This window comes from Lycorma delicatula, chromosome 10, assembly GCF_047948215.1.
Source record: "Lycorma delicatula isolate Av1 chromosome 10, ASM4794821v1, whole genome shotgun sequence".
In the NCBI taxonomy this organism is placed as follows: domain Eukaryota; kingdom Metazoa; phylum Arthropoda; class Insecta; order Hemiptera; family Fulgoridae; genus Lycorma; species Lycorma delicatula.
In genome coordinates this window covers 33,135,901-33,149,040 of record NC_134464.1, presented here as the reverse complement: position 1 = coordinate 33,149,040, position 13,140 = coordinate 33,135,901, and the positions used below count along the sequence as shown (strand labels likewise).

The 13,140-nt window shown below is 31.0% G+C and overlaps 1 protein-coding gene across 1 annotated transcript in view; it reads right to left on the bottom strand.

Annotated features, from left to right (window-relative positions):
* Positions 1-13,140, bottom strand: part of LOC142331160 (protein 5NUC-like) — a 60,150-nt gene that overhangs the window by 28,791 nt on the left and 18,219 nt on the right. The window contains exons 5-8 of the mRNA XM_075376869.1: positions 12,240-12,437; positions 9,028-9,185; positions 5,477-5,576; positions 2,340-2,501 (exon numbers count right to left, since the gene is read on the bottom strand). Of these exons, the coding sequence (XP_075232984.1) occupies positions 2,340-2,501; positions 5,477-5,576; positions 9,028-9,185; positions 12,240-12,437 (618 nt within the window). The remainder of the gene's footprint in view (positions 1-2,339; positions 2,502-5,476; positions 5,577-9,027; positions 9,186-12,239; positions 12,438-13,140) is intronic.

The following is a 13,140-nucleotide window of genomic DNA, read 5'->3' as shown; positions in this document are numbered from 1 at the left end:
AAGTAAGTTTTTTATGTTTTTTTTTTTTTATAGTTCCTCTTTGTTTATTCTCCCCCTAGAGCCCGACCCGCACTTAAGCTTGTACACAGCTTCAGGGGGTGCCATCGCCTCAAACTACCTCTGCAGGAAATAAAGTCCCCCCCCCCCTAAGGTGGTCGGGACTCGGTCTTTAATCATGCGCTATGCCTCTAATGGGGAATCCCAGAGGGATCCCCCACCAGGACTAAGGTCTTACATTACCCCCACCCCAACCCGTCCTGAAGTTCCAAAGGGAGTCCCCGTTCAACATCGAAAATGGGCTTCTGAGCGTCCCACCCCTCCTGGACGAGGCTCTCCCAAACCTAGGTCGTCCCCAGAAACAAAGGCGGACGTGTCTCATTAATTTCTGCTGGTTCTACAGCCACGACAACCAAGTGAATGTCCTCGAACGAAGCATAAGGAACATTTAACCTCAGTTTGACAGTCTTTCCGAAGTTGGACTCAGCCCCATAATTAAAGCAATGCCCCCTTTTATCGGGACCGCTGCAGAAACCAACCCGATGTCCTACCCCCCAACACAGATAACATCGCCCTTCAGCGGACCTCTTCCACACTCAGCCGATACAAATTCTTCCAACCTTCAGCAACTGATCAGCCAGCAGAGGCGGAACCGCCACTTTCGTCTCTCCATATGATGTCCTCAGGGAGAGGACATCGATTGTTATCGAGTCCCCAGCGATCTTTGACATGTCATTCACCAATTCCTCCTCCTTGGTAAGGTCGTCGACGTCCTTTATCAACAAATGGACTCGTCGTACGCCCTTACCTGCCGTCACTGTCGTACCTGCAACTTCATCCATTATCTGCTGCCGAACCTTTGCAGCAGAGTCACCCGTATCGTGGACTCTTATATGAAGGTCCTCTCCCTGACCCCTGCGTGTGGAAACGATTTCCATCTCACCCGGTGACACAGTGTCCCTTAACTGTGCGAAGAAGGTCGACATACAACCGATCCGCCGCCTTAACAACCACCGTCGCAGTTGGGGAGGCCTACCGGCTTTCTTCCCAGAGCTCAACTCCCAATGTAATGTAGGTTAGCATTATTATTATCCACAAAATTATTTAAATGTTTTTAAAATTCACATTTTTTTCTTCACGTTTACTGAATAAAGGAAATACAGACTTTATTATAGACTTTCATATATATATATATATATATATATATATATATGTATGTTTAATTACTGACTTTCGGTTTAAATTACAATCATTAACATAACGTATAATTAATAAAATGTAAATATTATTTCATTGTAAATTGATGTAATATAATATTTAAAAGTATTGTATAACTGTATAAGATTTACTAATCTGTTACGATTAAAAAATAAATGATGCGCTACCTCTTCGGAATAATGACATTTGACCCCATCTCGAGAATTTTTGTAAACTTTACTTCGCGTTTCAATATTATACATCTTTTTTTTTGGTTATATGCCTCTATTATTTTCTTGTAAGAAAGAATTTTTCAGGAATTTACATCTACTTGTATCTGGCTTACTTGTTACATAATTAAACTTATACTTTAATAGATTTCTTGGTTTATGCATTGATTTTCGAACTAGATGTTATTTTTTGTTCCGTTTGTGCTATTTTTTTTTTTTTTTCCATTTGAAGACAGTTTTATTTCTATAATAAATTATATAATTATATTTTATTAAGAACCCAATAACCGATGTATATGATTTTCTTAATGTTTAAATTTATTTGTTCATACAATTTAATAGTTATTTTATATTTTATTTTTTGTTTCTATTTTAATTAATAACAATTAATAGTTAAATAAAACAAACGATTTCTTTTTAAATTATACACAGAATGATTCTATAAGAAGTGGATGATGTTATGTTCTGTACAAGTTAAAAACTTATTGATGATAATGTTGGATGCAAAAGTAAAAGTTCATATTTTGCAGTAAAAATAGATAAGACCGAAGAGACAGAAGTGAACCAATGACAGGACAAGTATCACATGTTATAACACTGCTCGTTAACAGTAGTAGCGTTTGATTGTTACCGTGGCAACGAGTTATGCATCAACCAATAGAATAAAGTCATTTCCACCTTTATGTTATGTTCAATAACAAGTGTCATTGTCATTTCTACGTTATTAAAATTACAAAAAAATTTTAAACAAAAAGAAATAGTAAGAAATTTAAGAGTACTTTTGCGTAACAGAAGAGATAAAAGTAAATGAAAAACTTATAAAAAAGAACGAAAAAAATAAGTGAAAGAACGATTATGAAATAGGAAAAAAGCAAACTTTTTAGGTTAAAATAATGAAAATTAAAACTTTCTTACCTGATACTTGTAAAAATTCACCAACATGTACGTGTCCAGTTTTTTCATATCTGTGTACTGAAAACTCTAAAACTTCTAACAAATGTTTTCCTAATATTTTTCCTTTTACTAATTTGTCTTCAAATGGAAGCACTAACATCACATCACCGTAAGTTATATTTCCTGAAAAATAATAAATTATAAGTTTTTTTCTTTTTATATTAAATACTAATTTGTATCATAAAATATATAGGCAACCAATAAAAGAGATTAAATGACATATCTGGGGTCAATTTTTTAAAAGTATCATCTAATTTGAAAAACTGTCATCGATAAAGAGAACCTAGAAACGTTCCAATATCTTAGTTTAGCGTTAACAAAAAGAAGTAAATGTACCATAACTTTCTTAGATTTAATAGGTTTTAAAAAAATCTGAAAATATTAATGGGTAAGAAAAGCAAGAAAAATGTGTAAGATTTTTTTTCTAGGGTATTTGTGACACCGTATGCTCAGTGATATACAATGTTATAAAAAAACTTCCGGACATTATGACATGTGCCGCTTTAGGCTGAGAGGTCCGATGTTTCCAATCACAATCATTCTCCCGCTATGATAGATTTATGTATTATCTACTTGCTTGTCTTTCCACATTTTTATTTTTCATTCCACACTCAAGGATTATTTGAACAATAGTAAATTATTGATATTGGTGAACGATATTATAGTGACACTGAGTAGAGATAACAAAACTGTTTTACTATTTTTTTAATCAACGATACAAAACGTAGAGTCTACATAAAGGTTACTGTTGGTTTTCTTGTTGTGCAATCTGTTTACCAGACATCACGAATCCAGCGTTTTCTGAAACACAACGTTTTATTATTATTCAGAGGGTATAAGTTAAAAAGTTTCTCTGTGTACTTATAAAACGCAGCGTTTTACGTCGTAGAGGGTATAGCTACACGAACGCCGTACGTAGGCCTGATGAAATCATATTTCGTTTGTATTTTTTAAAATTATTTTTTATATTATAATTATAAAATTTGTAAATAGATATTGTGAAATTAAAATGTAATATTTCTACATTTATTTAAAATTAACATAATTTTTTTTATCTTCTTAATACATATGCGTATAGTTAATCATGTAATTGTGTGGTTGTGCATCATTTTTTTTCATATTTACATCATTTACGTACTGCGTTGTGTTTGTATGAAAGAGATCAGTTCAGTATAGCTTTGACCTTAATTTGACTACTAATTGCATGCAGTCGTGTGACTTTTATTTTATCACCAGTGACGGCCAGCTACTTTGTACAGCCTTTCTTTTTCTTTTTCCTGTTTAGCCTCCGGTAACTACCGTTTAGATAATTCATCAGAGGATGAATGAGGATGATATGCATGAGTGTAAATGAAGTGTAGTCTTGTACATTCTCAGTTCGACCATTCCTGAGATGTGTGGTTAATTGAAACCCAACCACCGAAGAACACCGGTATCCACGATCTAGTATTCAAATCCATGTAAAAATAACTGGCTTTACTAGGACTTAAACGCTGGAACTCTCGGCTTCCAAATCAGCTGATTTGGGAAGACGCGTTCATCACTAGACCAACCCGGTGGGTTACTTTGTACAGCCTATGCTGACATATCACTCAGCAATCTTTGAGGCAACGCCCTGTGACTAGAATAATCCAGATGAGTTATAAACTCGTCATTCTTAATTTATCATAAACAATCCTTTCAAAATATTGATTCTCTCTTTCCTTTTAATTATCAATCTCCCTTTATCTACTTTAACCATTTACACCATGATATTATTCCATCTTAAAACAATAGCCTATTTTAATTATTAATATTTCCATATGTGCATGCCTCTGCATGCACACATGGAAATCAATCATTATACTTAATTATTCAATCAATGATTAATAATTATTCAACCTTTATACTTGTGCCGTTTTAAATATTGTTAGTACTCCCGCCATATAATACAATTATTTGTGAACAATCATACCTTTATTATTATTAATTTAAAAATGAAAAATTCAAACGGTTAAAGCTTTTAATTAAAAGCTAGGTGTAATTAAGGGACAAATAACAAGATTCAATAGTTAATTATATAAATCAGATGATGTTAGTCAGCTTAAGATTAGGTTAGTTAAATTTCAAGAACTGTTAGCGGAATTTGAAAAAATTCAAGATGAAAACGACATTTTAGATAATTCTGAAAGCCATAGGGATGACTGGGCTCAATTTGAAGATAAATTCGATCGATTAACTACACAAGCCCAAACTAAAATTCAGTCAGTAAAGCTGCACTATCGTTGTAAAACATGAAACAAACGAAGAAAATAAAGAGTCAAATTGGGCTCATCCTCACTTTTCGTTACCAGCTATCAAGCTGCCCACACACGCTACAAATCATTCATCTCATCCTCTGAAGCATGCCTAACGGTGGACCCGGAGGTTAAACATAAAAAAAAAATTTTTTTTTATCTTAGTCTAAATTGAGAAGTTTTTCCAAGTTAGCTTTTTTTTTTTAGTAATTAAATAAATTTCTGTCGTACAATTTACTTTTCCTTTTTATCAAAGAGTGGAAATCAACAGCTGTGGTAATTAGCCCGGTGAAAATTAATAACGAATTAATATATGCCATGAATTCTCGGTATTTCAATCCTGGACCTCCACATGAAACGTCGGACGCTAGCTACTCAGCCACGGAGGTTGGGGTATATTTGTTACTTTCGTCGAGATATAAATAATTTTTCTTTGATTTAACTTAATGTTACAATCGCTATATGTATAGTTTATTTCGATTACAGTTTTTCTTTATTTTTAAACTTTTTTTTTTGCAGTTATTTATTTTATGAATAAACCTAGAAAGTATCTTTGCTATTTGTTCAAAAAACGTTTGGTTGTCCACTCATTAAGAAAGAAATATAATAATAGTAGTAATAATTATATATTAATAACAATAATGCTTCTTATCAAATGAAATATTATTAACATTTTTTTACCACGTTTTTGCTGATCTAACTACAAATTATTAATTTGCAACAATTTTAACGTTAATAATTATTAGCGACTAAAATATACTCTTAATATTTTGAGCATTAATAATTATAATTTTAAAATTACAATTTATAATTTTTCATCACCTTCACGTTCAGATGCATCAATTGAGGATCTTATACCTCCTGCTAGAGTCAAACCCACTGATGCGTCTGTCCAACCCTCACCATTATATGATTGAGCATTCTGAAAAAATGGTATATGTTATATCTTAATTATGAAAAATAAATGTAAATAATAATCATAATTAAGTAGCTAAGGAAATCGTACGAGGAAAATATTAGAGAAAAAAAGAAGGATCATAAGGTAATTGCTTAATCCAGATAAAATTGTAATACAGATTGCACTCTAATCCAGTTTTTTTGCTTTCAACTTGGTCTGTCCTTAACTGAGTTGTGTTGAATATCACTTAAAATAGAACTACACGACATTATAAAACAATTTTAGTTGTATATGTGTGTATATATATATATATATAAGTTTTATTGTAGTTTTTTTTTGCTTTACTAATTTGTTTCTATTTATTTATTCACAATTAATTTATTTTATTTGTTTAAACTCTTTATGTTTATGTTTATCTATTTGTAGATTTATTAAAATAAAATATCAACACTTGCAACATAGTTCAGTTTTAACCAGAAAACTAAACTGGCTTAAATTCAAACAAATTTTAACTGGTTTAAATTGTATTCAATCCAGTAACTGCCTGGATGAGTTACTTTTATTAAGTTAGTATCAATAACTACAACTCAAATTTTTACCCTTAAAGACACAGTATTGAGAACAATTTATGGTGTTGTAAGAAATTTAAAAATATATCATTATATATTTTCACACGCGATAGAAATTGAATTCGGTAGTTTCATTTATTATTATTGAAGCGAAGCTTCTTAACGTAGGCTTCGGATGGGGAGTCAACTGAGAAAAAACAACCGTCACGAAAAAGCGTCACACGCTAGCTGATAATACAGTTTATTGAAGAATCGTGTTCAAAGAACGATACTGCTACTCTTTTGTGAACGGTTTTTGATCTCGCTCATATTTTTTATTTTAATTTTAATAACAGATACATTTTATATAGTATACTTAGAATGTTGAAAAAAAGGGAACTCTTTCTTTCACTTTTTAAGTAATTTCGTCTAAATCGTGACTACTGCTATTTCAAACCGACTTATTAAAAAAAAAAACCGCATTTGGTTGTACTTCTATGAGGAATTTGTATGGTTCGTAATCTTTACCTAATAATGAAGTATACGAAAAAAACGCATGTTTATTTTTTGTTACGTATAATGTAATCCATATTGCGTAAATGTTATTTTGCATCAGTAATAATAATAATAATAATAATTCATATATTATTGGGTTAGAAGCTTCCCTTCCGTCAAGCGTCCACGCACCAACGCACTCATTTTTATTATAATTATATTTTTCTTTTAAATTATATGAAATTAAATTTAAAAAAATCTCAATGAATATAACCTACACCATACATAATTTTTAAAAATTTCGTTCGAATATCTATATTCGATAATATTTAATATATGTAATATTTAAAAATATGTACCCAATATCAATATATACGAATATATATAAGGAGTTGATTTCTTTGAAATGCATTTTATACCCCATCGGTATAAAAAATAAATAAATAATTCGGCATAAAGTCTTTATTTATTTCTAGGGTGGTTTTTATGGTATTTTTACACTCGCGATTATCCGGTTGTCCGGTTATCCGGTCATTATCTTATTCCGAAATTCAGTTATATCTCCGGAAAAGTACGACCAATCTTAAAAATTCAAACAGCGTGTTTGTTAGCAGTAAAAGCTCTAATGTTTACATACAAACGTTATACACACTCGATCATCCGGTTGTCCCGTAATGTATATTCATATCGATATGTATAAGAAAGGAGCTGATTTCTTTGAGATGCATGATCCCGTAGGTATACAAGAATATGTAATTCGGCAAAAAGTTTCTATTTATTGCAAGGATGGTTTTTATCTTTTTTTTTCGATGTGACTGCTCATGTGGCAGTAAACCGCACATTTCTATTGCACAAATCCGGCTACGCAGTTTTTTTTTTCTGAAATAGCCAAAAGATTCATTTTTTAATTATTTATCGATATGTCAAATAAAAAATATATATATTGTCGATCGTTATTTAAAGTTATCCGTTATCAATGATTATAAATTCGTTTTTTTTTTTTTTTTTTAAATAACTTTTAAATGAAACATAATATAAAAATGAAATTCAGGACAATGATGCGTCTCGATTTTTAGAAACTTTTGAATTTTTAAAACCTTTCTACATCCAATATTAAGGCTGTATTCCGCGACAATTTACTACGCAATCGCTATTGAGTACAGATAAACCGCGACAATTTACTGCGCAAGCGCTATCGAGTACAAATTTTTAAAAGAATTAATGAATGTTCTCGTTGAAAATGTTTATTGTGATGCACTTTTGTTTCTATAAGTTGTGGATCGGTAAACGGAGCAATAGCTAAAAACTCACTACAATAAGTTCATCGCGGCGAAATGCTAATATTTATTTTACTAAAATACTTCAGTGAAATAGTTAATATTCTCACAAATATGGGGATACGAATGTGTCGAGGGTCCAGGAAGCAGAGGTCCTTGGCTAGAATGTCGACGTGTGAAGCGAGTCCTGACCGGCTAGTTTTAATATGAAGTTTTTTTTTTTAAATTTGACATCAAAGTTGAAAATATTAATTATAAATATTCAGTATATAAATATTTTCAAGTTGGTATACAAAAAAAAATTAATTTTTATACACCAGTTTAATAATTTTTCTTTATTTTAACCAAATTTGGAATTATTATTCAAAAACATTTTTAAAGCTGCTTTTGTTTAGTAAGTTTCAATTCAGATTTTTTTTCTTCAATTCATCCTTTCCTCATGAATCTGGAGAATATATTTTGATATTTACGTATTAACGCCACCGCAGCTACAGCTTTATTTAAAAACATAGTAGTCAATCGGATTTCGGTGGAAAATGTGCCGAAGCAGATTCAAAACAGAATATAAATGGTTATATATTTATTTATTTTATAAATATAATTTAACCAAACTTAACCTACGCTCTCTTCACTCACTAACCTTGACCATTAGTCAAGGTTTGTTTAATAAATTCAGTAATTATTGCAATTTGATTATTTAAATAATAAATAATTGTAATTGTTATTAAGTAAATGCTCAAAAAATTACGGTGTTAATTAGTCAAGGTTAGCGAGCGAAGCGAGCGTAGGTTAAGTTTGGTTAAATTATATTTTTAAAACAAATATTTATTTATTTATGTTAAACTCTATATCGGCCCATTTTCCACCGAAATCCGATTGACTACTTAATTTAAATAAATCTGTAGCTGCGGTGGCGTTAATACGTAAGTACCTATATTTTTGTATGGAGTAGCTGTTTAATATGTTCACTGTATTCGGTTAGGATATTTAATTTTTCTAGTTATTTTTTTTCTTTTACATAAATTGATTAAGATCTTCCAAACTTCAAAAAAATTCTTTGTCTACGTTATTTGTGTAATCATATGTAGAAAATATTATGGAATCCAGATACCTAAAATATTTACTACAATTATAGTCTAAAAATACTACACTTACGTAATCTACTAAAGCGTCTGATATAAGGTTCCCGATATTGCATTCCTTTAATTTACAGTAATGAGCATCTAAATATACTTTTGTAACTCCAAGAATTGTATCTGTAATATTTTGTATTTTTAATCTCCATTGATTTACCTTTTCTAAAATTTCTTCATCTAAAAAATAAATAAATGCGTACAAATATATATTTATTTTTAAAAAAATAACTTTTATAAAAATTAAAATTCAAAATATTATTCTAAATAATTTTTTTTTGATTAGTCGCTTAAACAATAAAAAAAGTCAATAGCGACTTAAATAAAACTAAACAATCTTTAAATGACTTGCATAAATTTATTTCACCGATTACACTAATTTTTTTGACCATGTTTAAAGACGATTTAATGATTTCCATGTATATAAATACATACAGAGTGAATCAAATGTATAGAAACCCGTCAACAACTTTAAAACTGTTCAGGATAGAATATTGTTACTTTCAGGATAAAGTATCGGTCAACTACTTCACCTTTTGACGAGAAATAAAATTTTAATCACTTCTTGGAAGTGGCCCAGGGTTGCAACAAAAATATTTTAAATGGTAACACCTTTTGTATGATAAATCATTTTAAAGATGTTTTTAATAAAAGAAAAGTGGTATAAATAAAAAAATGGGCACGATGTTTGTACTCAAAATGGCCGCGGGATAAATTTTTGAATTTGAAAAAATTACTTTGATAATTTAAGAAATTGTTACCGCAAATAAATAAATTTATAAAAATTTGATTAAATAGAAATTATCGAATAATTAATTTAAAAATAAAAATTGTTATTAAACTTGCTTATTTACTTACTATCCATTTTAATAAATGTTCGAAACGTCCTCCTTCTGTTATTTGACGTTGTGCCAGTCGGTTGCAAAAGAATGATAATGTATTATTAAATGATCTCCTAGAGATATATTGTGCTGATTTTTTAATTCTTTTTTGTAAATCATCGATATCTTGGGGTTTATTATGATTGGATCGCTGGCCATTCGATTTGATCACTTCCAGGGAAAAAAAATTTTCCAGGGAAAATTAATGCATCTTCCAGGAAAAAATGCATTTAAAATTTCACGTACCTAGAAACCGAAATGAGGCGAGGATCATCTTTTTGAAACCAAATATTTCGGAAGTTGAGGCTGACAACGTTTTGAATGTTTGAAATAATATAGTCGAGAAGCAATGTCTCATACTTCTCTGCGTTTAAATTTCCATTAATAAATACGAATATATTGCCCTTCCGATCATCCACCAATAATACCTGTCTATAAATTTACTTTGTCTGGATACTACGCATGTGCCTCACGTTACCATTGTGGATTAATGTCAGTCCAGTATCGACAATTATGGTGATTCAATATGCTATTTAAAGATAATGTGGCCTCATTACTAATAACTATGTTGTCTAATAAAGTAGGAACTGAACAAATATTGTTCATCATAATTTTTCAGAACTCAAATCTTCGATCGTAGTCATCTTCATTAAATTCTTGCACCGGAAGAATTTTGAAGGTGTGGTCTGGTACATTCTCAGGTCGAGCATTTCTAAGATTGGTTAATTGAAACCCAACCACCAAAGATCACCAGTATCCACGATCTAGTATTCAAATTCGTATAAAAGTAACTGCCTTTACTAGGATTTGAAAGTTGGAACTCTCGACTTTGAAATCATCTGATTTGCGAAGACGCGTTCACCAATAGGTCAACGCGGTGGATTGGTCTAAATTGTTCTACCTACTTGTAAAGATGCATGTGTATCATAAAACATTTTCCGTATCGTTTGGTCATAAGGGAATAAATGTTAACCAGTTTTTCATTTTCTGAAACAAAAAGCGGATCACTGAAAGCTGTTCAACTGTAACTCGTAGAATTCAGGAGGACTCGCTATCGTAAACTGTGTGAAATTTTGAGGTTATAAACAAAACAATTTTACTAAAAACACCTGATCAAAAGTCATTATAGGATTACAACTTAGTGCTTTAAAAGTATCATAATCTTCTTACCAAGTTTTTTGCATCCACATCTGTTTGTGTCTTTAATTGTTGAATGACTTTCATAATTAAAAAAAAAAATCGTTAAATAATGTCATTTTATAATCGAGTATATAATTAAGAAATAGTTAATATTCTTACTGGTAACGGTGAAGCGATGAAACATAGTTTCTTCGTCTGTCTTTACTTGTGCAAGAACAGACGTAAGCTTAATTTTAACGTTACTCCTTTTTCATTTTTATCGTATTAACAAGTTAGTTTTTTCTTATTTTTTGTGAATTCCAATTAGTAATTATCTGGTTCATTTAGGATATAATAATTATCCACAATTCATATGCAAATGGAATTAAACTTACATCTGATATTGAAATAATTACTTAGGATTATTTGTAGTTAAAACACTAAGTCATCATTGCATAGCAGTTTTCGATAGCGGTTCTATGATATTGTAAAAACTAGATTCCCGATTTTTAATACCTATAATACCATGTAATTATATCGTTGGGGTTCTTTTAAAATCACTGTTTCAATAATTTTTTTTTAGAGTAAAAAAGGTGTTCCGTTCACTTCGAGCCGTCCGGTGCTGCGATCTAGTGGGTGCTAGCGCTCACCAGGAGTTAGCTCATACTAGCATTCTACGTTAGAATCCCGCGCAGTGCGGTCGCATTTTTCATTTCGTCCGGATGGACAATTAGTGTTACTCATAGTTACTAGTATTCAGCGCTCTAATCTGATCCAAGGCGGTCACGTCGTACTCTTAGTTCGGATGGACTCCATTCTTTGTTCGGATGAACGTTAGCTTTAATGTTTCATTTAATTTTATATTTTTTATTTTTATATGTAAAGTTATACTTTATATTACAATTCATTTCATTAATTGCCAAGACGACAATTCATTAAACCATTATTCAACAAACAACAAGGCGTTGTCTTCATTCTTCACTTATGAATATACAATCCAACCTCGCTCTAAATTCTACCAAAAGGTATTATGTAAATTTTATTTTAGTTCATTGAGTGTTATAAAAATATGGTATTAATATAACAGTGTGGCACTAGAGTAGGTGTTCAATAATGGATACATGTATACCACTTCTTTTTATCTGGTTGCAATATGTAATGGATTTAGGTTCTCATGCTTCCGTAATCGAACAGTATTTCTACAAAATTCTAATATTATGAAAGCAATACATACCTTGTGAATACGAGTTGTCAAGTAGTAGAGGATTACCAGAAAAATTTTTAACTTCACCATCGTCATCAAAAACCAAATTTAAATATCCTAAGTATTTAGTAAATGCGAATGCTTGGACGACGGGTACCTTTCTATTTGATGATTGTGTCACTACAGTTGGATAAGGTCCTACAGGAATTTCGGTACTTGGAGGATTACCTAAATTAATATTAAATTTAAAGAAATTATATATAAGAATATAATATATATATTTAAAAAATAATATTATTATTACTTCTTGGATATAACATTTTTAAAAAACTTCCATAAAAAACAAGTTTATCACTATGTGTACGAAAAATTAGGACAATTTATTAAATTAAGAATTTTTAAGCATTCCGGATATCATCAATCATTATCTATTCATAAATTGAATCTCTTTAAATAAAAAGAGTTACAATTAAATTATAATTAGATGATTTTTTATTTTTCTAAACGATAGTAATCAACAAGGTGTAAGGGCACCTTATTGATTACTGATAATATTTTTTTTTTTTTTTTTTTTTTTTTTTTTTAGTATCAACGGATGCGGAATTGTCCCCTAAGTACAATTTTGAGACATGCGACGTCGTAGCTCCCTCCCATCTGAGGATACAGCCTCACAAGGGGCTGGACCCTCAAAGGGAGCAACTGGAAGGAGAGAGAGTGGCACAGTGGACACTGAAGGTATGGATACTACGGTGAGCACCCAGGAAAAGTATAAATGGAGGGAAACCGAGGGCAGAGTAGCCAAAAGACCTAGAGCGGGTTCTTCGGAGGAGGAAGAAACCCCTCCTACTCTTGAGGAAATTACCTACAAATTAGGTAATGCAATCACACAACTGAGACACATGACTGGCAAGGGGAGTCAAACTGCAATCAA